The sequence below is a fragment of the Anomaloglossus baeobatrachus genome, chromosome 3 (genome assembly GCF_048569485.1).
Source record: "Anomaloglossus baeobatrachus isolate aAnoBae1 chromosome 3, aAnoBae1.hap1, whole genome shotgun sequence".
NCBI lineage: Eukaryota > Metazoa > Chordata > Amphibia > Anura > Aromobatidae > Anomaloglossus > Anomaloglossus baeobatrachus.
In genome coordinates this window covers 426,661,713-426,687,477 of record NC_134355.1, presented here as the reverse complement: position 1 = coordinate 426,687,477, position 25,765 = coordinate 426,661,713, and the positions used below count along the sequence as shown (strand labels likewise).

The 25,765-nt window shown below is 48.7% G+C and overlaps 1 protein-coding gene across 1 annotated transcript in view; it reads left to right on the top strand.

Moving 5' to 3' along the window:
• Positions 1-25,765, top strand: part of DVL3 (dishevelled segment polarity protein 3) — a 153,476-nt gene that overhangs the window by 77,657 nt on the left and 50,054 nt on the right. The window contains 3 exon segments of the mRNA XM_075341512.1: positions 15,858-15,927; positions 19,256-19,377; positions 22,106-22,209. Coding sequence (XP_075197627.1) covers positions 15,858-15,927; positions 19,256-19,377; positions 22,106-22,209 — 296 coding nt within the window.

Sequence of the window (25,765 nt, the reverse complement as noted above, 5' to 3'; positions counted from 1 at the left end):
ATAAAAAGCTGACTGCTGCAGGCACTGGCGACTATCGTCACGTGATACGCGGGCCACGTGTTTAAGACCCCTGGAGTAAAGTGTTGTCTTTCTGAGCACTGGTACATCCACAGCAGAGAACTGATTTTGTCACAACTACTGCACCTAGTAAGCGAAGTGACACATTGTGGGAATCAGGGTCTTTTCCCTACATTATCTCTCCGATGAGGTAGGAAAATCTGACAGATTCTCTTCTAAAATGTCCTTTCTGATTTACTTTTTGGACATCTTTTGCAGCAGCTTTGTCACAGGCATAGCTTTTTTTACATTCTCTAAACTAGCGGCAGCGGCCTGCAAGTGGTAGACATCAGAAGACTGGTCCAGCCGCCACTTTCAACCGCTTCAGACTTCAAAACCCGTGAAGTGGTTAGAAGTGTTAAAATATTGAATGTATGCACAGCAATTAGATGTGACATGGCTGTGCATGCTTTGTGTTTTGTTTTAGCGTTCTTTTAGGTATGTTCTAGGATAAATGTGCCCAGAGAAGACATGTGCTCCTACTTGAACAGGAGACTTTGAGGACAATTAAGGGTGCTTTACACCTTGCGACATCGCTAGCGATCTCGTTAGCGATGTGACACGCCAGATCGCAGATGCGATTTGCCAAGATCGCACATGTGACCGGCACTAAAAAAAACCCGACCTATGTGCGATCTCGGCAAATCACATCTGCGATCTAGCGTGTCATATCGCTAGCAATGTCGCAGTGTATAAAGCACCCTTAAGTCCTCACACATTTGCACGTGTTACTACAAAGCTTGCACCATGTATTACTGTCTGCCAGGGTTTTTTTTCGTTTTGTTTTTAAAGGTATGTCACCTCATTCTTTAACAAACCTTTGGGCTGAAAAAGCAATGTAAAAATGTTTGTTTTTTTTTTTTTGTTTTTTTAGAAAACTGTTTTCTTTTTGGGCTTGTTGTTTTGATAGTTTTATTGCCGTGGCTCGTGAATGGAGCTTCCCCCCTTTGCAAAAGTCCCAAGAGAACTTCCACGTTGCTACTATTAGAAGAACAGCACCACGTGCTTCATAGGCGTGGTTTCCTATTTTAATAGACAGCTTATTGAAAGAGGGTTTGGGGGGTTTTCATGTGGGTTTTGGAGTAGAACTCTTTTAAGCTGCACATGAAAACTGCTCTTTCCCTTAGCGCACAGTTGCTTCTGGGTATATTTACATTTAGAAGTGTGAATGATGGTGCATTTGGAAATCCTTCGCTTGTGTAAACTTGGCTACAGTTCAGCGACCATATAAGATCTGTCAGACATAAAGATCTGACAATAAGCACTGTACAGGAGTCCAGAGCCACCCAGTACATGGGGAACAGCTGCATTTGTCATTAGTTATTGCCATTAGGCTATGTTATAGATGGCGTGTGAAGCCTAGTCCGCGTGTCATCCGGTTACGTAGGTAGGTTGGGCACTCCAGCACATAGCACTCCTTCATGCTTCTAATACATCAGGGGTATGTGGAGTCGGCACTGTGTGTGGGCTCCAGTGACAGCAGGTGGAAGCGTCACTGTGCAGTCATCATACCCCCTGTCTTCTGTTTCTCTGCTGCTTGTACTAACTTATGCAGCATGTTCATGTCATAACAGAGTTAATAGTCATATTCATTAGTCGCCACATTAAAGACAGTTCTAGCATCCCTGACTGCAATAGCCACCCTTGTACAGTGCGTGCTCCTCTGCGATGTAGGTTTGTTCAGCTGTGCCACAAGCGTCCACCCTTACCAGCAGGAATCCCTATACTGATGTCTGCTTTTATTGTGTTTGGGTATTCCCGGTGCGGACCTTATTCAGAAGGTTTGTGTTATTGGGAGTGTCTGCTGCTTTGACTCTATAGACATCTGTTACTGTCCCAAGGGGCTGCAAGTCCCACTGATGCCTGCTATGTTTCCTGCGACGTTAAAGGTCACGGCTTGGAGAGCATCCGAATCCTCTCCCCTTAATATGCCATTTGGTTTTGTTTATAGCGCTGATTCCTCACTTATTTTTTGCTGCTGACTGGGCTGATGTGAAACACATTGCTGGGTTATCAGCCTCTGTATATCTGCAGTGCACTATGCTGGAAGAAGCTGATCTAGTTTTGTGCATTTCATGTATTCGTTTCTTGGGTTTTTCTTTGTCGCTCCATTGGGAGACCCAGACAATTGGGTGTATAGCTTCTGCCTCCGGAGGCCACACAAAGTATTACACTTTAAAAAGTGTAACCCCTCCCCTCTGCCTATACACCCTCCCGTGCATCACGGGCTCCTCAGTTTTAAGCTTTGTGTTGAAGGAGGCACACATCCACTCATGCTCCCATTTTAGTCAGCAGCAGCTGCTGATTTTATCGGTTGGAAGAAAAGAGGGCCCCCGGCATGCTCCCTTCTCACCCCACTAAGTCGGCGGTGCTGTTAAGGTTGAGGTACCCATTGCGGGTACAGAGGCCGGAGCCTCATGCCGTTTTCCTTCACCATCCCTTAGAGGCTCTGGGAGAAGTGGGATCCTAACCGGTCATCCATTCACTGGGACCGGGCTCCCTCCGCAGCCCCTGAGGGAATCTGCCGGACAGGAGACTTTGTATCATCAGGGACAGGGCCCTGCATCTAAAGGTACTCTGTGTCCCCATGGGGACGGTGCATGGAGCGCTTGTCTCACAGACGCTGCAGCTGCTGCTGGTTTTGTGACGACCGGGACTTCCGCGCCGACCGCGCCTGTTTGTCGGCCGCGGTATTAAATTTAGTCCCCGGCTTCATGCGGCCTAGTACCAGAACTCCCGCCCCCGGGCCTGCCAGTCAGGGGTAAGGGCGGGACGGTCGACCTGACGTCAGCAGTGAGGGCTGGAGCATACTTTAGGTTTCCTCCCCCCCCCCCTCACTGATCACTGTGGGGCACCAGATTCCCGCACTTTTCTAGTTGCCGCCCACGGCTCCCTCCTCCCCTGAGAGCTCCGGTAGCCATTTTTACAACACATTCTGCTGGTGGAGGATTTCAGGAACGAGCCCTGCAGCTCTGGGAGACCCAAGGCAGGGAATCTGGTGGACACACACCGCTTTGGGCGGTCGGTAAGCCACACCGGTCACCCGGTGCTGGTCCCCCTAGGGTGCCGAAGTATGTGTATGTATGTATGTATGTATGTATGTATGTATGTATGTATATATTTTCTCTGTTCGGCCGAGTTGTTTTGCTTTTGGCAATATACCCTCAGTGATCACTCTCCTAGGAGACAACAGCATGTCGTCCACAAGGAGCAAGGACGCTAAGGCAAAGGGTTATTTTGCAACCTGTACCTCTTGTGCGGCTATGGTACCTGCAGGTTCCACCTACCCTCACTGTGAGCAATGCTCGGTCCCGCCTGCTTCCCCTGTCCAGGTGGCAGGGACAGAGTTTGCAGTTTTTGCTGAGAAACTCTCCGAGTCGCTTTCACAATCCATGGCTCAGTCTATGGACAAATGGTCTGCTAAGCTACTAGAAGCCTTGCAGTCCAGATCGGTCCTTACACAGGCCCCGGGCACTGTTGGATCATCACCTCCAGGCCCCTCTCGGTCTGCGCCGCAGGTGCTCCCGGGGTGTCCCCTAGGTCTCACGTGGAGGACTCCGGCACGGACCACAGTCCCAGACCGGCTAAGCGGGCTCGCTGGGAATATTCCCCGACTTCCTCACGCTGCTCGGGGTCTCAGCTTGAGGACTCTCTGGAGGATAAGGCGGACGTCGCAGCTCAGGGCTCTGATCCTGACGTTGCTCTCAATCTTGATACACCTGAAGGGGACGCCATAGTAAATGACCTTATAGCGTCCATCAACCAGGTGCTAGATCTTTCTCCCCCAACTCCACCTATAGAGGAGTCGGCTTCGCAGCAGGAGAAACACCAGTTTCGGTTCCCCAAACGTACACTGAGTGCGTTTTTCGATCACTCTAACTTCAGAGATGCTGTCCAGAAGCACAGAGCATTTCCGGACAAGCTCTTTACTAAGCGCCTTAATGACACACGTTACCCCTTCCCCTCTGACGTAGTTAAGGGTTGGGCTCAATGTCCCAAGGTGGATCCTCCAGTCTCTAGACTGGCGGCTAGATCAGTTGCAGATGGCTCATCGCTCAAGGATGCCACTGATGGTCAGATAGAGCTCCTGGTGAAATTCATCTATGAAGCCACAGGCGCGTCTTTTGCCCTGGCCTTTGCAGCCGTGTGGGCACTCCAAGCTATCTCAGCTTGTCTGTCTGAGATTAATGCGGTCACACGTACCTCTGCTCCGCAAGTTGCGTCTTTGACTTCTCAGGCGTCGGCTTTTTCGTCCTACACCATGAACGCCGTCCTGGACTCTGCTAGCCGTACAGCGGTAGCATCCGCTAATTCGGTGGCAGTCCGCAGGGCCATGTGGCTACGCGAATGGAAGGCAGACTCTGCTTCCAAGAAGTTCTTAACCGGTTTGCCGTTTTCTGGCGACCGATTGTTTGGCGAGCGATTGGATGAAATTAAGGAATCCAAGGGAAAGGACTCGTCCTTACCCCAGTCCAAACCGAAGAGACCTCAGCTACGGATGTCTCACGGTTACAGGATAGAGTTCAGCTCTCGTCCTCCGACTCGTTTCTTCAGAACATCTCCGCCCCCATCGGGCCGGCGCACTTTTTCAGGCTGTGGGCGTCCTGAAGTCAGAGGGAGTGGTGATTCCCGTTCCCCCTCAGGAACATGGTCACGGTTTCTACTCCAGCTTGTTCGTGGTGCCAAAGAAGGACGGATCATTCCGTCCCGTTCTGGACCTCAAACTGCTCAACAGGCATGTGAGCACCAGAAGGTTTCGGATGTAATCTCTCCGCTCGGTCATCGCTTCGATGTCACAAGGAGACTTCCTAGCATCAATCGACATCAAGGATGCTTATCTCCATGTGCCGATCGCACCCGAGCATCAACGCTTCCTGCGTTTCGCCATCGGGGACGAACACCTTCAGTTCGTGGCACTGCCTTTCGGCCTGGCGACAGCCCCACGGGTCTTCACCAAGGTCATGGCATCCGTTGTGGCGGCCCTACACTCTCAGGGCCACTCGGTGATCCCTTACTTAGACGATCTCCTAGTCAGGGCACCCTCCCGGGTGGCGTGTCAACACAGCCTGACCGTCGCTCTGGAGACTCTCCAGCGGTTCGGGTGGATCATCAACTTCCCAAAGTCCAACTTGACACCGACCCAATCACTGACTTACCTCGGGATGGAGTTTCATACTTTCTCAGCGATAGTCAAGCTACCGCTGGACAAACAGCTTTCGCTGCAGACAGGGGTGCAATCTCTTCTTCGGGGCCAGTCACACCCCTTGAGGCGCCTCATGCACTTCCTGGGGAAGATGGTGGCAGCAATGGAGGCAGTCCCCTTCGCGCAGTTTCATCTGCGCCCACTCCAATGGGACATTCTCCGCAAATGGGACAGGAGGTCGACGTCCCTCGACAGGAACGTCTCTCTTTCCCTTGCAGCCAAAACCTCTCTTCAGTGGTGGCTTCTTCCCACTTCTCTGTCGCAGGGAAAGTCCTTCCTGCCCCCATCCTGGGCTGTGGTCACGACGGACGCGAGTCTGTCAGGGTGGGGAGCGGTTTTTCTCCACCACAGGGCTCAGGGAACCTGGACTCCGACAGAGTCCTCCCTTCAGATCAATGTTCTGGAGATAAGGGCAGTGTATCTAGCCCTAAAGGCGTTCCATCGGTGGCTGGAGGGCAGGCAGATCCGCATACAGTCGGACAACGCCACGGCGGTAGCGTACATCACCCACCAGGGCGGCACGCGCAGCCGTCAAGCCTTCCAGGAAGTCCGGCGGATTCTGCTGTGGGCGGAGGCCACAGCCTCCACCATCTCCGCAGTTCACATCCCGGGCGTAGAAAACTGGGAAGCAGACTTTCTCAGTCGTCAGGGCATGGATGCGGGGGAATGGTCTCTTCAACCAGACGTGTTTCGAGAGATCTATCGCCGCTGGGGAACGCCGGACGTCGATCTCATGGCGTCACGGCACAACAACAAAGTCCTGGCATTCATGGCACGGTCTCAAGATCACAGAGCTCTGGCGGCGGACGCATTAGTTCAGGATTGGTCGCAGTTTCGACTGCCTTATGTATTTCCCCCTATGGCGATGCTGCCCAGAGTGCTGCGCAAAATCAGGTCCGACTGTCGTCGCGCCATTCTCGTCGCTCCAGATTGGCCGAGGCGGTCGTGGTACCCGGATCTGTGGCATCTCACGGTGGGTCAACCGTGGGCGCTCCCAGACCGCCTAGACTTGCTGTCACAAGGGCCGTTTTTACATCTGAATTCTGTGGCCCTCAACCTGACTGTGTGGCCATTGAGTCCTGGCTCCTAGCGTCCTCAGGGTTATCTCAAGATGTCATTGCCACCATGAGACAGGCCAGGAAACCAACGTCCGCCAAGATCTATCACAGGTCTTGGAGCATCTTCTTATCCTGGTGCTCTGATAATGGTTTTGCTCCCTGGCCTTTTGCCTTACCCACTTTTCTTTCATTCCTTCAATCCGGAATGGACAAGGGTTTGTCTCTCGGCTCTCTCGAGGGACAAGTATCGGCGCTATCCGTATTTTTTCAAGAGCGTCTAGCCAGGCTTCCGCAGGTCCGCAAGTTCCTGCAGGGAGTTTTCCACATAGTCCCACCTTACAAGCGTCCGCTGGAACCCTGGGACCGTAACAAGGTGCTAACTGCTCTTCAGAAACCACCTTTCGAGCCGCTGCGGGATGTCTTTATCACGTCTTTCGCAGAAGGTGGCATTTCTAGTGGCAGTTACATCGCTCCGTAGAGTGTCGGAGCTGGCAGCGCTGTCATGCAAAGCCCCCTTCCTGGTTTTTCACCAGGATAAGGTGGTTCTGCGTCCTGTTACGGAATTTCTCCCTAAGGTGGTATCTCCTTTTCATTTCAATCAGGATATCTCCTTACCTTCATTTTGCCCTAATCCGGTTCACCAATGTGAAAAGGATTTGCACTCATTAGATCTGGTGAGAGCACTCCGGTTCTACGTGGCTCGCACGGCGCCCCTGCGCCGTTCTGATGCGCTCTTTGTCCTTGTCGCTGGCCAGCGTAAGGGTTCGCAGGCTTCCAAGTCAACCTTGGCTCGGTGGATCAAGGAACCGATTCTTGAAGCCTACCGTTCTTCTGGGCTTCCGCTTCCTTCGGGGCTGAAAGCCCATTCTACCAGAGCCGTGGGTGCGTCCTGGGCATTGCGGCACCGGGCTACGGCTCAGCAGGTGTGTCAGGCAGCTACCTGGTCTAGTCTGCACACTTTCACAAAACACTATCAGGTGCATACCTATGCTTCGGCAGATGCCAGTTTAGGTAGGCGAGTCCTTCAGGCGGCGGTTGCCCACCTGTAAGAAGGGGCCGTTTTCGGCTCTTTTTATCGAGGTATTCTTTTACCCACCCAGGGACTGCTTTTGGACGTCCCAATTGTCTGGGTCTCCCAATGGAGCGACAAAGAAGGGAATTTTGTTTACTTACCGTAAATTCCTTTTCTTCTAGCTCCTATTGGGAGACCCAGCACCCGCCCCTGTTCCCTTCGGGCTGTTGTTCTTTTGTGTACACATGTTGTTCATGTTGAATCGTTTCTTTTGGTTCATGGTTTTCAGTTCTCCGAACATCCTTCGGATTGAATTTACCTTAGACCATTTATAAGTTTCCTCCTTCCTGCTTTTGCACCAAAACTGAGGAGCCCGTGATGCACGGGAGGGTGTATAGGCAGAGGGGAGGGGCTTTACACTTTTTAAAGTGTAATACTTTGTGTGGCCTCCGGAGGCAGAAGCTATACACCCAATTGTCTGGGTCTCCCAATAGGAGCTAGAAGAAAAGGAATTTACGGTAAGTAAACAAAATTCCCTTCTTTTTCATATTCAGTCTAATAGGCTTTCTTTAACATTGGTGGTCCTACCACTATATAAAGTCATGGCCGCAAGTGTGGGCACCTTTGTAATTGGTCCAGAAAATTTAGTATTTCTCCCAGAAAATAATTGCAATTTTACACATGTTTACGGTATATCCTTTTGTGTATTGGAACACAGATTGGACATAATTTCACACAACCTCAAAAATGGTCACAACAAAATTGTTGGCACCTTTCCAAAATTGTGGGTAAACTTCTTTCAGTGAGCATCACCTGCTTTAACCCTAGATTGCGCAACCACATAAATCTACAATAGAAAACAACCTAGCAGGCCTGCGAGGGGCCAGGTATGCGTTCTAGGGTTAAACAAACTCCCCCGTGGCAAGTAACAGATGTGGGCAATATGAAAATCACAGCTGAAACCAGATAAAAATAAGAGAAGTTGACTCAATCTTTGCATTGTCTGTGCTTGCCACACTAAGTATGAAGAACAAAGGCGAAGAGAATCAAAATTTTGAAAAACAACAATCTCAAGGTTAAAAGTCCTTCTCCTTGATGTTTTGTCCACGATACACTACATAATGAAGTTTACAACCCATTGCACTATAGCTAATCTGCCTGGATGTGGATGGCAGAGAAAGGTTGATGAAGCTTAGTTGAAGGTTGGAGCGTTGGATATTTCGGATGGAGGATAAACAGCCCCAATCAAGTTCCAAAGAAATTCAAGCTGTCCTGCAAGGTCAGGGTGCATCTTTGTGGGCACAAACTAACCGTCCATAATAGAATGAAACTCGCGATTAGAACTCGGGATTCCCGCGGCCAGCTGCAGTCCTCCACCCGAGACCGCAACTCACCTGTGACGTCATCATTGATCGTGCAGCTCACTTCAGTCACTCGCTCTGCTGTCACAGTTGGAGGATCCAGCGGTGGCCGCGGGTAACCTGACTGACGTCATCGCTGATCGTGCGGCTTACTTCAGTTGCTGCATGGAGCTGACAGAGCGGTCTGGTCTGTGACCGCTCCTGTCAACTTCATGTAGCAGAGCTGAGAGCGTCGTGGGACGTCGTGTAGATTACGCCGGACCTGGATGGTTATTTGGGGGTTAAAGTGGTGAAAGAGGGTGTAGTTTTTGTTTTTGTTTTTTTTTTTTTTTTCCCCAAATAAAGGATTTTTTCGGGTGTATGTGTTTTCTTTAACTTACAGGTTAATCATGGAAGGTATCCCGGGGAGGCACCTGCCATGATTAACCTAGGACTTAGTGGCAGCTATAAACTGCTGCCATTAATGCCTTACCTCGATTGCCACCGCACCAGGGCAATTCGGGATGAGCCGGGTAGAGTCCCGGGGCTGTCACATCTAATGGATGCGGTAATTCCAGGCGGCTGCTGGCTGATATTGTTAGGCTGGGAGGTTCCCCATAACGTGTGGCCCCCCCATCCTGAGAATACCAGCCTTCAGTCGTGTGGCTTTACTCTGGCTGGTATCAAAATCGGGGGACGGCAAGTCGGTTTTTTTAATTATTTATTTTACTGCACGATCTAGAACCGCCCACCGGCGGCTTTGATTGCAGTGAGACAGCCGTCACTCAGCATGGGGGCGTGTCTGACTGTAACCAATCATAGGCGCCTGTGGGCGGGGAAAGCACAGAATAAGAGATTGAATGAGCGGCCGGCATTTTCAAAAGAGGAAAAGCTGCTAGAGCTTGTGACAGCCGTGCCAGTGATCGGTGAGTATGAGAGAGGGGGAGAGACTGACCGGACGGAGAGGGACAGAGACAGACAGAGCGACCAACTGACAGAGAAAGAGACCGACAGAGGAAGATTGTCAGACATCGACAGAGAGAGACTGAAGACCTGCGTTTTGCTTGTCAAAAATCATGCGGAACGCAACAAAAATGCAGTCAAAGTGCATTTTGGTTGCGTTTTGACCCACACCATTGATTTCAGTGGGTGGAGAACGCAGCTACAACGCACAAAAGTAACATGCTGCTTTTTTTTTGGCATCCAAAACACTACATTTAAAAATGCAGCGTGCGCATTGAATTTTTGGACTTCTCATAGACTTTGCTGGGGAAGCAGAACGCATGCAATTTGGCACTGAAACGCTGCAGTTCAAAACGCAACATTAACGCGGTTAAAAACGCAACGTGCGCACATAGCCTTAAGGGAACCTCTCGTCTCTTATGCTGTCCAACCCAGCAGAATTCACATGTATATACCAAAATTTCCTGCCAAATCAACTCTGTATAATGCCATTTACTAAAATCAATGTTTAAAAAAAAAAAAAGACATATTTTAAAGTGCACTGTTCCTATGCTAATAAGGCCTGTGAATGGATTACTTGAAAGTCCATTACCAATTAAATAGAATCTTTCACCAGTTTTTCTTCCTTATTTGATTGAGGGCAGTGTGATGCAGGGGCAGCCACCTTGATTTCAGGGATGTATCACTTACTGGGCTGCTTGTTGTAGTTTTGATAAAATCCCTGCTTTACCTATTGCAGGTTTACCAGTTCTTTGAATGCTGTATATCCCCACCCACACCACTGATTGGCTGCTGTGTACACTGTGCATTATTATTATTATTATTATTATTATTATTTATTTATAGAGCACCATTGATTCCATGGTGCTGTACATGAGAAGGGGGTTACATACAAAATACATGTACAAGTTACAGTAGACAGACTAGTACAGAGGGAAGAGGGCCCTGCCCTTGCGGGCTTACATTCTATAGGATTATGGGGAGGAGACAGTAGGTGGGGTGTAGGTGGGGCGGCAGCTCCGCACGGTGGTGGGGCGGCAGCTCCGCACGGTGGTGGGGCGGCAGCTCCGCACGGTGGTGGAGCGGCAGCTCCGCACGGTGGTGGGGCGGCAGCTCCGCACGGTGGTGGGGCAGTGAGGTCATTCAAGGTTATAGGCATTTCTGAACAGATGAGTCTTTAGGTTCCGTTTGAAGTTTGCAAGTGTAGTAGATAATCTGACGTGTTGAGGCAGTGAGTTCCAGAAGACTGGGGATGTTCGGGAGAAGTCTTGGAGACGGTTGCATGAGGAGCGAATGAGAGAGGAGGATAGAAGGAGATCTTGGGAGGACCGGAGATTACGTTTTGGAGTGTAGCGAGAGATTAGTTCAGAGATATATGGAGGAGACAATTTGTGGATGGCTTTGTAAGTCAGTATTAGTAGTTTGAATTGGATACGATGGAAGATTGGGAGCCAGTGAAGGGACATGCAGAGAGGAGAAGCGGGGTGGTAGTGAGGCGAGAGGTGGATCAGTCGGGCAGCAGCATTAAGGATGGACTGGAGAGGGGCGAGCGTGTTAGCAGGGAGACCACATAGGAGGATGTTGCAGTAGTCGAGGCGGGAGATTATGAGAGCATGCACTAGCATTTTTGTAGATTGAGAATTGATGAAGGGACGGATTCTGGAAATATTTTTGAGTTGAAGACGACAGGAGGTGGTGAGGGATTGAATGTGTGGTATGAAGGACAAGGCAGAGTCAAAGGTCACTCCGAGGCACCGAACTTTGGGTGCTGGGGAGAGCGTGATGTTATTTATTGTAATAGATAGATCAGGTAGAGAGTGTAGGGGAGATGGAGGAAAGATGATCAGCTCAGTTTTGGCCACATTGAGCTTTAGGAAGCGAGAGGAGAAGAAGGAAGATATAGCAGATAGGCACTCTGGGATTCTGGACAGCAGAGAAGTGACATCTGGACCAGAGAGGTAGATCTGAGTGTCATCGGCATATAGGTGGTACTGGAAGCCATGGGACTTTGAGTTGTCCCAGGCCAAATGTATAGATAGAAAAAAGTAATGGTCCCAGGACAGAGCCTTGAGGGACACCAACAGAGAGAGGACGGGATGAAGAGGTTGTGTGGGAGTGGGAGACAGTAAAAGTGCGGTTGGAGAGGTATGAAGAGATCCAAGAGAGGGCGAGGTCTCTGACACCAAGGGAAGAGAGGATCTGTAGTAGGAGGGAGTGGTCAACAGTGTCAAAAGCTGAGGATAGGTCTAGAAGTAGGAGTATAGAGAAGTGGTTGTTAGCTTTGGCAGTAAGTAAGTCATTTGTGATTTTTGTCAGGGCAGTTTCAGTGGAATGATGTGGACGGAAGCCGGACTGTAGGTTGTCAAAGTGAGAGTTAGAGGAGAGGTGGGAGGAAAGTTCAGCATGGACGTGCTGTTCCAGGAGTTTTGAGGCGAATGGGAGTAGCGATATGGGGCGATAGCTGGCAGCAGAGGTTGGGTCGAGGGAAGGTTTCTTTAGGATGGGTGTGACTGTTGCATGTTTAAAGGCAGAAGGGAAGGTACCAGTTGATAAAGATAGGTTGAAGAGATGGGTTAAGGCTGGAATTAGGATAGTGGTGAGGTTGGGGAGGAGGTGGGTTGGGATGGGATCACGTGCGCAGGTGGTGAGGTGCGCTTTTGAGAGAAGATGTGCAAGCTCTTCTTCGGTGATAGTGGAGAGGAAGTTTATGGGGGAGGAGCAGTGGTCTGTTATATGAAGGGGTTGTGGTGGTTGAGCAGAAAAGACTTGTCTGGTTTGGTCGATCTTTTCTTTGAAATATGTGGCAAATTCTTCTGCGGAAATGAGGGAGGTTGGAGGGGGCAGTGGTGGGCGAAGGAGGGAGTTGAAAGTATTGAAGAGCTGTTTGGGGTTGTGTGTTAAAGAGGATATGAGGTTTCTGAAGTATTCCTGTTTAGCCGAGGTAAGGGCCAAGCGAAATGTGTGAATTGCATTTTTGAATGTGGTGAAGTCTTCCTGGGAGTGCGTTTTCTTCCAGCGCCGCTCTGCAGCCCTAGACACTTGCCGCAGTTTTTTAGTGAGGCTGTTGTGCCAGGGTTGTCTATTGATTTGTCTCACTCTGCCATGCACAAGAGGAGCAACTGAATCAATAGCTGATGTGAGAGTGGCGTTGTAGAAAGTGGTGGCACTGTTTGTGTCGTGCACTGAAGATATGGAGGACAGTGGTAGGATAGAGTCAGAAAGGGTATGTATGTTGACGTGTGCGAGGTTTCTGCGAGGGTGTGATACGTGCTGGACAGGAGGGGCAGGTGAGGAGGACAGGGCAGAGAAGGTCAATAGATGGTGGTCAGATAAGGGGAGAGGGGAGGTAGTGAGGTTAGATAGAGAGCAGAGACGGGTGAAGATAAGGTCTAATGTGTGTCCATCTTTATGGGTGGCAGAGGTGGACCACTGAGACCAAAAGATGAAGCAAGGGAGAGTAGTTTGGAGGCTGCTGACTGGCGGGTGTCAGTGGGGATGTTGAAGTCACCCATGATAATAGTGGGAATGTCAGCAGAGAGAAAGTGTAGAAGCCAGGCAGAGAACTGGTCGATAAAGGAAGTGGTAGGGCCTGGGGGTCTGTATATGATGGCCACTTGGAGGTTGGAAGGAGAATAGATGCGGACAGAGTGCACTTCAAAGGAAGGCAGGACAAGGGAGGGTAAGGGTGGGATTGGATTAAAGCTGCAGTTGTTAGAAAGAAGGAGGCCCACTCCTCCACCTTGTCTATTGCCAGGGCGAGGAGTATGGGAGAAGTGAAGGCCACCGTAGCACAGCGCAGCAGGGGAGGCAGTGTTGGATGGTGTCAGCCATGTTTCAGTGATGCCCAGAAAGGATAGATTGCTAGAGGTAAAGAGGTCGTGAATGATGTGCAGTTTGTTACAGACCGAACTGGCATTCCACAGCGCTCCAGAGAGAGTGGGCGGTGGAGTGGGTGAGAGGGGGATGGGTTTTATATTGGAGAGGTTGCGGTAGTTACTAGTAAGGGTGGAGCGATAGGGGGGTGGTAGAGAGGAGTGTCCCATCTGGGGAGGTCCAGGATTGGGAGATATGTCACCAGCAGTGAGGAGAAGTAGAGAAAGAGAGAGCAGGTGGGAGAAGGAGAGTGGACGGCATGGTCTGCGTGTTATTAAGAGAGACCTGAGATTTAGGAGCAGGTCAGCAGATGAGGACAGGTGGGGAGGTAAAAGGGAAGGGGAGATGAATATTTGTTTGGCGAGTGCTGACGTTGGGGGATAGCGAAGGAGAGTGAGGAGGAGTGGAGCAAAAACTGTGAGGGCATAGGTGAACATGGTGAGTTTAAGGTTTACATATGGGAATATGAAAAAGTGTAGGGGAAAAATGCAAGTGACAAACAGTTAAGGAGGTAACGCTCACCTTCTGGTCACTTCTGGGACATTTCTGGAATATTTCTGATTGCCCACTTAGAAAATCCCACTTATGAAATCACACAGACCATGGTCATAACAGACCTGTGCCAACAAATTTATACAACTCTAGAGGCCTAGAAAATGACTCAGGTGTGAGCAGAAGGGAGGGGGATAGAGGAAGAGAGCTCTGAGAAACACACCAGGGGTGAATTAGTAAGTACAAACTAAGAGAAACATTTGGACTACTTCACAGCTAGAAAACGAACTACTTAAGATGCAGAAGAAATAGACAGGTGTGAACCAAGAACAAAGAGTTACAAGAATATGAAATTCTGATGGCAATGGCAGTGGTTGGAACAGTATCACATACCAATAGAAATAACATACAGGTAAGGATAGACTTCAATGGGAATGGCAGTGGTTGGAACAGTATCACATACCTGTGGATGAAACGGATGAATTGTCAGGTCAAAAGAGGTGGCAGCATTCAGGAGGATATATTATTCTGCATAGGCAGAAAGCTACCAATCAGTGGTGGGGACAGGGTTATACAGAGCTCATGAATATCGGGGACTACATGGCAGCAGGTTTATTAGTCCTCTAGTGATTAACCTTCTTCTGTTGTAGAACATTGATTTTATAAAACCTACAACTAGCAGCCCAATAAGTGAAACTTTGCTGCTATTGGGATCTTTCTGTTTTATCATATACTTTAGAGCAGGGGTGTCAAACACATTTTTACCGAGGGCCACATCAGCATTTTGGTTGCCGTCAAAGGGACCCTTGTAATTGTGAGGGCTCATGAAGATCGCCATGCAACAAAGTACAAGTATGGACTGCCGTACACCATGTGGCCAGGGGCTGTCAGAGCTGCGCCTGGGTAGTAGGCGTGCGAGAGAGCTGCGCCTGGCTAGTGGGCGTACGAGAGAGCTGCGCCTGGCTAGTGGGCGTACGAGAGAGCTGCGCCTGGCTAGTGGGCGTGGCGTACCAGAGAGCTGCGCCTGGGTAGTTAGGCGTACCAGAGAGCTGCAAGCTTTCTTCCATTCATAGTTTTGTTTGGGACTGGTGGAAGGGTCTTCCACTGTGTTCTGGCCTCCCTGCTGCATCTGGCTTTTCTTCATCCTTTATGTAAATTTTGTGCAGGCGCAGTCCTGGCCGCTTGCGCAGATTGATCTCTTGCCCGTGTTAAGGTAAATGCTTCTGGCTCCATTTTAATGACGTTCACTATGAGGTCAGTCTGTGTTTAGGATATCACCAGCACGAAATTTAAATTTTATATTTTTCTGTGTCCTGACCTCGCGGGCCACATAAAATGTTGCGGGCTGGATTTTTCTCAGAGACCTTGATTTTGACCCCCCCGCTTTAGAACTCTGCACTATCTTGTTTAGTTATTTCTCCTCAACTAATATATGTGGCATGTTGGCATTACCATTTTATTTATGAATAGGACATGTCATCTCATTGCCCTACTAGTGATTTGTAGGGAGTCGTCCTTCTTGTGGCTTTGTGTACCCCTTTCTAATTCCTCATAGAAATGTATTAAGAAATTGACAAGGGTGCATTAACCTTGTCACAAGGGGCTATCCTTACACTATTTACACAATACTGATGGTGTGAGCTTGTGTAGGCACATGCCCTATTAACTAAAGTATTGGCACGCCGATCTGTCTATGGTATCGTTTGCAGCGGGAATTAGAGAAATCGCATACTAGAGAAAAAGTGCTGAAGCACGGGCCAAGGGAACTTTTTGCAGTGTCCAATACTATGAGGCACTAGTATTTTTTAAAATTGCTCAAAAAAAAAATCTGTTCTGAATTCTTCATCTGTTTCTCATAGGGTGGTGAAAGAAGAAATTTCTGATGATAATGCAAAGCTGCCATGTTTTAACGGAAGAGTAGTATGCTGGGTAAGTAACCTAAAACACCTCCGCTTTCCCTTTAGTCTTACTTGCATATGACAGACGGTGTGACTTTCTTGCATTCCAGTGTACAGGTCTATGGTAGCCGCTGGGTGGTAGACTGCTCCAATCCTGGCCATTTTATCTTTATTCTGTACTGTAGTCAAGGTTGATTTCCTGCTGCTTCTAATTGGAGGAGGCTCCTTCTGTCCTACCCCCATCACGTCATTGTTGCTGGAGCTGACTGGGAAATTGACAGCCATGGATTGACTCCTAACAGATACCAATACGTTATATATATATATATATTATAATATATATTTACATTTGCCACGACAGCGCCCACGAGAGAGGGAGCCGCCCCCTTCAGGACTGGAAACCTACTGATAAAAAAGGGGAGGTCACTCTCCCTCATCAGTTGGTATCCTGTCCTGAATGGATCAGAACCTACAGTACCTGGGTCCAGTAGCGTCTGTGCGGTTTGCAGGAGAACGGCGGCGCTTCAGATCCGGAAGCACGGTCAGTGGAGCTCCCCTCATGGACTCCATCCTCCTGGTGCATCGCGTCCCCTTTTCCTCAGTCCGGATAGCGCCGCCAGGGAAATGACGCATGCAGGAGACCGCCGGTGAGTATACTGTGCGCGGTGGGGCTGGAGGCTCTCCCTGTGGCATGGGCCTGCTACTTCCAGGTTGCACGCCGTGTGCGCGCAGGTGGGGGCGTGTCCGGGGCCTGCCGCACCAGAACGCGGTCTCCACTGCAGTGCACAAGGCGCTTCCGGTGGAATGGACCAGAGGAGGTGGCCTGGAGAGGGCTGTGGGATCCTCCACTACTAAAGGTGGAGTGGAGCCTGCAGGAGCGTGCTCCGGCCCTCTCCATTATGGATAGTCCATGCACCTCACCATCCCGGGACCCTTCTCCATCCAGGGATACTGGCCATAAGGACTCCAGGGACTCTGCGGGTCGCAAGAGGAAGGAGGACCGTATCTGCTCTGCATCCTCTAAGGGTCACCAGACGAAGCCCTCATCTCCACCTCAGAAGCCGGACATTTCCCAACATTTCTCAGTTAGCCCAAATATTTTCACATCAGAAGTTTCCCCCAATAAAGGCTGAGGAAGGATTTTGCCTTGGACTAGGGAATGTCCAGTCACAAGTAGATGGACCATTGTCCATTTGTTAACACGAGTAACCAGTTGGTCATCATGGCATCACTCACACCTGGCAATGCACATGCCCTTGATGGCCATCTTAGCTGTCAGCCTGGATTGGGGGGGGGTAGATTCAGTGTTGGTGGGGAACATTACAATAGACTGACTTCATCCACCTTCACCTGAGGCTGGACACGCATCCACCTTCACCTGAGGCTGGACACGCATCCACCTTCACCTGAGGCTGGACACGCATCCACCTTCACCTGAGGCTGGACACGCATCCACCTTCACCTGAGGCTGGACACGCATCCACCTTCACCTGAGGCTGGACACGCATCCACCTTCACCTGAGGCTGGACACGCATCCACCTTCACCTGAGGCTGGACACGCATCCACCTTCACCTGAGGCTGGACACGCATCCACCTTCACCTGAGGCTGGACACGCATCCACCTTCACCTGAGGCTGGACACGCATCCACCTTCACCTGAGGCTGGACACGCATCCACCTTCACCTGAGGCTGGACACGCATCCACCTTCACCTGAGGCTGGACACGCATCCACCTTCACCTGAGGCTGGACACGCATCCACCTTCACCTGAGGCTGGACACGCATCCACCTTCACCGGAGGCTGGACACGCATCCACCTTCACCGGAGGCTGGACACGCATCCACCTTCACCGGAGGCTGGACACGCATCCACCTTCACCGGAGGCTGGACACGCATCCACCTTCACCGGAGGCTGGACACGCATCCACCTTCACCTGAGGCTGGACACGCATCCACCTTCACCTGAGGCTGGACACGCATCCACCTTCACCTGAGGCTGGACACGCATCCACCTTCACCTGAGGCTGGACACGCATCCACCTTCACCTGAGGCTGGACACGCATCCACCTTCACCTGAGGCTGGACACGCATCCACCTTCACCTGAGGCTGGACACGCATCCACCTTCACCTGAGGCTGGACACGCATCCACCTTCACCTGAGGCTGGACACGCATCCACCTTCACCTGAGGCTGGACACGCATCCACCTTCACCTGAGGCTGGACACGCATCCACCTTCACCGGAGGCTGGACACGCATCCACCTTCACCGGAGGCTGGACACGCATCCACCTTCACCGGAGGCTGGACACGCATCCACCTTCACCGGAGGCTGGACACGCATCCACCTTCACCTGAGGCTGGACACGCATCCACCTTCACCTGAGGCTGGACACGCATCCACCTTCACCTGAGGCTGGACACGCATCCACCTTCACCTGAGGCTGGACACGCATCCACCTTCACCGGAGGCTGGACACGCATCCACCTTCACCGGAGGCTGGACACGCATCCACCTTCACCTGGTTTAAAAAGCCAAGAGCTCCCTTGCTCTTATTCCTCTCCTCTTCTTAACCTCCTTATATCCCACCCTACACATCTTATATCTTTTTTCAATAACGCCTGCATTAACCACACAAACATTAAAAAATAAGTGACACATTTGCCCTTAAATGCTTTGTAGTTTTCCAAATCAACAAAAGCTCCTTTCATGCTTGCGTGCCTGTATGTTGCTCCGTCATTTGTTTCTCCCATTTTCCTTTCCTCCATGCCTCTTTCCCTTACTTGGCTGTCTTCTTCCTATCTACATATTTGTGCCGTGAGTCACGACGTGCACCAGGTCTTTCTACGTTCCGAGAGAATGGCTGACCACAGGCTCCTCTATCTTTTGGGTCTACAGGGCAGATGAGGTTACGGGATTTTGGCAGCACTGGGATTTTAACCTGTAATTGTGGCAATCTACTTGACCGTTATAGAAAAGTAGCGTCCCACCAGTCTCCTATCTGGTCACTATATGTTCTTATTTGTCAATATTTTGTTAAGCCTTTGTTACCTCTTATTTTACCAATATTGAAAATGAAGAAAATAAAAATTGATGCAAATAAAACCTCTTCATATTCACTGATTCAATGAAATGAGCGGAGTGTGTGTGGTAAGCTGCTATGTGAAACTCCAGCAGCCAGTTATCTGCGTTACATCAAGCGGTTCGGTGGCAGTCAGGAATCTACCGCCTGTAGTCATGTGTCTGGGTGTCTTTCATCACATGGTGGCAGTAGATACTGTTGCAGTAAAGCCGGCTGTCAGGTTTGCAAATACTGTACGTGTGTGGTCACTGCTGACATTGTTCTCTCTACAGCTCGTCTCTGCAGACGGTTCACAGTCTGACGCAGGTTCTGTGTGCGCGGACAGTCATTCTGATCTGCCTCCACCAATCGAACGGACAGGAGGCATTGGAGACTCGCGGCCACCATCTTTTCAGTGAGTTTACAAATTTGTTTGTTCAAATCAGTGGTATGTTAATTTTATAAGGCTTTTACCAACCAAGTGCACAGACAGCCCGGTGGCCTTGTGTTACCTGTAACACCCAATTATCACGTTCTTTCCTTAAAGTATTTTACATTTTTAAAAATGACCAATATTTCCTGTAGTCTCTTAATTTTCAATTTTACTTATATGAATTTAACCCTTTAATGGAAGAGCTGTATGTCTTTGTGGGGGTTACTGCATCTCTATGGTGCTTAAATTAAACCTGTCAAAGTGTGTGTTAAAAAAAAAAAATAACAAAACAAAAAAACTGCATATATGGAGTTCATCTGCAGGTTAATAGTTTTCTAAAACTGCATGGTCACCACACTGAAAGACCAGCTACTGGGAGGAAATTAACTTTATTCCTCATGGCAGCCTTGGGCTTTCAGTCATAGAGGTGTGGCCGGGGCAGTTTTTAGCCACTGCTGTCAGTCCTGGATTGCGGTTACAGCCACTGCTCACTGTCCACTGAGCAGTGACCGCTACGGCGGGAGCAGTTTCAAACTGAAAGCCTGAGCATGCCGTGAGGAATAAGGCTAATTGTCTCTCGGTAGTGGGGCTTTCAGTGCAGCAGTCACACTGCATCAGAATGCTATTAACCGGCGTAGTAACCCCATATCTGTGGGGTAGTGTGTGTGTGTGTGTATATTATATATTACACACACACACACACACACACACACACACACACACACACACACACACACACACACACACACACACACACACACACACACACACACACACACACACACACACACACACACATTACCCCGCAGATATGTATGTGTGTATGTATATGTGTGTGTATACAGTGGAACCTTGGTTAACGAGAACAATCCGTTCTGGGGCTGTGCTTGTTAACAAAGTTACTCGTTAAGCAATATTTCCCATAGGAAATCATTGCAATGCAGACAATTCGTTCCACAGCTTGTTAAATATCCCATTCAGGTCCCCTATTGTGTCATTCCACACATGCACAAACACGTACAAGCGCGCACACACAATTATTATTATGCTCACCTTACCTTACCTTCCGTTCCATCGCTGGTCTCCTGGGACTTGCTGTTCTCCGGCACAGCCTGTGTATCGGGTTACCATAACGACGAGGGAGGAACTCCCAGCATGCTGATGTCAAAGGCAGGAGACGCTTGCCTCCGATTGGTCAGCGCGCTGCCTTTGAGTAGCGGTGACAGAGGAAGTTCCTGCTTAGTCGCTATGGTTGCCTATGCACAGCCTGGAGTGGAGCAGCGAACTACAGGCCAGCGATGGAACTGAAGGTACACATTATGTTCACCTTACCTTCCCTTCCATCGCCGGCCTTCTGAGTCTTGTAGTTCGCCGCGAAGACCTCGCAATGAGCCGGCGGACTACAAGAACCATGAGGCCGGCGATGGAACGGAAGGTAAGGTGAGCATAATACGGTGTGTGCGTGTGCTTGTGTGGACTGCAAGTGCGGGTCAGAGCGCGGTGGATGGACTGAACCAGAAGTGTGTGCGGTGAGGATTTTGCTCGTACAGCAAAGCTTTCTCGTAAACCGGGTTTCAAATTTACAGAAAGCTTTGCTTAAGTGAAATTCTCGTTAAGTGAGGTTAGTGTGTGTGTGTGTGTGTGTGTGTGTGTGTGTGTGTGTGTGTGTGTGTGTGTGTGTGTATAGAGAGAGAGATTTTACATAACAGGTTCCCTTTAAAAGTTGAATTCTGTCCATGTGACATCTTCGGCACATACCTATAGTTGTGAGATCGGATGTATACTTTCTGAAATATAGGCCAGTAAAGTTTGTGCAATGCACTGTTATTTAATGATAGATGCAATGGAATATCTAATAGGTGGGTCGGGTTTTCTTAGTTATTCCCGCCCCTGTCTGCTGCCTGTCCTTCCTCCCCCTATCTTATTACGGGGGAAAGAACAGACAGTTATTCCCACCCCTGTCTGCCTGTCTATCCTTTCCTCCCTGTAATAAGACAGGGGGAGGAAGGACAGGCAGCAGACAGGGTCGGGAATAACTAGCAAAACCCGACCCACCTATTAGATATTCTGGAGCACCTATCAATCAAGTAACAGTGCATTGCACAAACTTTACTGGCCTATATTTCAGAAAGTATACATCCGATCTCACAACTAAAGGTATGTTATGAATAGATGAAACTTGAAACTACGGTATATATGAAAATCCTGGTGGTTGGTCCTCTTTAAGGCGCTCCCAAGTGGGTGGATTTTTTGTCCATGAACCATAACTTTTATCTATTTTTTTTTTTTTCATTAAAATGACCCTAAGTGGACATTCTCTACCCCCCCAAGGATTAGTAATTTTGTAAGAAAAGACCAGGAGTGGAAGAATCAGGACAAGTATAGTAGAAACACGAGCACCATTTCTGTATAGCATATATCACCCGCCCGTGGTTTTAACTTACAAATACTGAGGTAAAAACCTCCCCAATACTCAGTGTGCACAGGGCCTAAAACATTTCTTTTTAATTTTGTACTGTAGACAAAGTACGTGTAATCTGCACCCAAAAAACACTGCAAACTGGAAGTTTTAATTGCAGCATTTTTACTGCCAAGAGAACACGTTACGGCAACAGAAACCAAATGCAGCAATACCGCTGCATCTGAGCAGAGCCTTATACTGCAAACCATTTAAGTTCTGAAATAATTTTTTTTTTCTTTCTCTTTATAGTCCAAACACTCGAGGAAGCCAAGAAAACTTGGACAATGAAACTGAGACAGATTCTGTTTCAGCACAAAGAGAGAGGCCAAGGAGAAAAGAGACATCAGAACACGGTAATCTCACTTTAGGCCTTTGTGATAAACGCAGTCTCTGTATACGTAGTGTTAGGGTATGTGCGCACTAGGCGTTTTTTTCACGCTGCGTTTTTATGTGCGTTTTTGTGTGCGTTTTTGTCTAAAAAAACGCACCCGCGGCTAAAAAACGCGGCAAAAACGCATGCGTTTTTGCCGCGATTTGGTGCGTTTTTTGCTGCGTTTTTGCTCACTGCGTTTTTAATCAGTGCACAATGCCATTAAAGATTGTTGATGAAAAAAAAAAAAAGGTCTGATGTCATTTCCTTCTTCAAAATGTTCATTGTATGCAGGAGAGCAGACAGCTGCAGAACTAGTGTATGCAGGAGAGCAGACAGCAGCTGCAGAACTACAAGTCTCAGCATCCTCCATTCACTAGTGTATGCAGGAGAGCAGACAGCAGCTGCAGAACTACAAGGCTCAGCATCCTCCATCCAGGACTGTGTGCAGTTTTTTGCCCAAAAAGAAAAAAAAAATGACATGGGCTTCGCCATATTTTTGTATGCTAGCCGGGTACAGCAGGCAGGTACGGGCTGCCCCCAGCTGCCTATTTGTACCCGGCTGGGAACCAAAAATATAGAGAAGCCCTTTTTTAATTATTTCACGAAATAATTTTAAAAAAAAAATGACGTGGGCTTCGCCTAATTTTTGAGTCCAGCCGGGTACAACTAGGCAGCTGGGGATTGGAATCTACAGTGCAGGGTGCCCATGCTTTCTGGGCACCCCCACTGCGAATTGCAGTCCGCAGCCACCCCAGAAAATGGCGCTTTCATAGAAGCGCCATCTTCTGGCGCTGTATCCAACTCTTCCAGCTGCCCTGAAGCCGGGTGGCTAGCCGGGTAATAATGGAGTTAGGGCTAGCTGTATATTATCAGCTAGCCCTAAGCCCGAAATTCATGGTGTCACGCCAATATTAGACATGGCCACCATGAATTTCTAGTACAGATAAAAAAAAACCACAACACACAGAAAAATATTTTTATTAGAAATAAAACACAACACAATTAGTGACTCCATCTTTATTGAAATAAACCCCCCTCCGCAGTAATCCTGGGTCAGGGTCCCGCGCCGTCCAGTCAGGATCCAATATCATCTGATCGGTTTGCTGGAAGGCAAAGCGATCAGATGATGTCAGGTTAAACTACGTGAATCACATCACACATCAGCTGATTATATAAAAGCCGATTATACAATCAGCTGATGCATCAGTAGAAAAAAAAAAAAAAATAATACTCACTTATGTGCTGTGCTGATTACCGGCAGCTCCTGGAGCGATCGATTGGACAGGAGTCTGATCCCGTCCGATCGCTGCAAGAGCTGCCGGTAATCAGCTGATGAAGTCCCCTGACGGCAGGATCAGCTGATGGCCGGCCGGGCGCGAAAAAGCCGGCGAGACTACGATCAGCTGATGCGTCAGGTGACTGCATCAGGTGATCCACCGCCAGGTCCTGCAAGCAAGGTCCTGCCCCGGGGAGACTGCACACAGCCAGAGCGGCGGTACCGGGAGGAGATGGGAGCGGGCATGGCACCGGGACCCTGCGGACAGGTGAGTATATATGACATTTTTTTTTTTTCTACTGTTCACTTTGATTTTCGCCGCTGCCTCCACCTCCCGCCCAGACATGGCGCCGCACGGAGCTGACATGCACAGGACGGGAGGTGGACGCAGCGGTGACGGTACCGGGAGGATTCATGCTTCTGTGTTTACCAACAGAAGGAATCCTCTTCCTGTACACGTCACTGTAGTACCCACCCCTTGCGTTTATAGCTGCGTTTTTAGTCATAGAAACGCGGCTATATGCATTTTTCATTGCGTTTTTAACATCTCATTGAATTCAATGGGTGAAAAACGCAGTGAAAAACGCAGAAATAATTGACATGCTGCGTTTTTGTGGTCACCACAAAAACGCAGCTAAAAAAAAACGCTGTGTGCGGACAGCACTTATGAAAACCCATTGACATTGCTGGGGAAGCAATGTCACTGCGTTTTCAGCACAAAAACGCGGTAAAAAACGCCGCTAAAAACGCGGCAAAAACGCCTAGTGCGCACAAGGCCTAAGTGTTTGATGCTTTCATGTCCTTTTTCAGTTCAGTGGATGGGTTGGTACTTTGTCTAGCAGGTTATTGACCCCACACCTCTGTATTTCTGGTGATCACACATCGATAGACTTTTTATTTGATTTTAAAAAAATAAAAAAAATAGGCACAATATAACCATAACAGATCATGGCATCATCAGAATACAATATATATCAAGGTACACAATATTCTTTATATACCGACAAACAGTCCATTCCTTTTACCATCCCCCCCTTTAGAGGGACTTTGCATATAGATCAATAAAAAGTTTGATCTTCTTGTTCCTTGTTGCCGAAACCATAGATTAAATGATCTGAAGACACCCACCCCTTACATGTAATAACGCACACACGTGTGATAGATATAGATGCTGTCTGCATTCCGTGTGTGTATATGTATGTGTGTGCATATATTGAGACCACTGCAAAATTGTCAGTTTTTCTGATTTTTCTCTTTATAGGCATATTTTTGAGTAAAATGTAAATTGATTTTTTTTTTATTCTATAAACTACTAAGTCCAAGCAATACATTTTGTATTTATTTTCTGATAAAACAATGCATTTTCAGTCCTCCAATAATGCAAAGAAAACAAGTTCATAATTTAGAAAAAAAACATAACTAATGTTTTAACTCAAAGAATTCAGAAATCAGTATTTTGTGGAATAACCATGATTTTTAATCACCGCTCTCATGCGTCTTGGCATGCTTTCCACCAGTCTTTCACACTGCTTTTGGGTGACCTTATGCCACTCCTGGTGCAAAAAATATAAGCAGTTCTTCTTTGTTTGATGGCTTGTGACTGTCCATCTTCCTCTTGATTACATTCCAGAGGTTTTCAATGGGTTCAGGTCTGGAGATTAGGCTGGCCATGAGAGGGTTTTGATGTGGTGGTCCTTTATCCACACATGATAGACCTAGCTGTGTGGCATGGCGCATTGTCCTGCTGGAAAAAAGTCCTCAGAGTTTGGGAACATTGCCTGAGCAGAAAAAAGCAACTGTTTTTCCAGGATAACCTTGTATGTGGCTTGATTCATACGTCCTTTGCAAAGATGTTTGTTGAATTTTCAGCTTTGCCTAACACCTGGTTGTGTAATGGTTAAACGGAGACTTAGAGAGGTATACAAGCCACAGTGTCTTGCACCCACTGTGAAATTTGGTGGCGGATCAGTGATGAGATGGGGATGCTTCAGCAAGGCTGGAATTGGGCAGGTAAGGGTACTTTCACACTTGCGTTTTGTTCCTTCCGTCACAATCTGCCCTTTTGGAAAACAGCGGAATCCGTTAACGGATTCCGCTGTTTCCCATAGACTTGTATGGATGACGGATTGTGCCAAAAGGACCTGCATTGCTTCCGCTGGGCGACGCTCCGTTGCTTCTGCCCAGCGGGAGGAACGCAGCATGTAACGTTTTTTTGAGCAGCAGAATCCTCAGGATTTCACTGCGCATGCTCTTTGGCTCC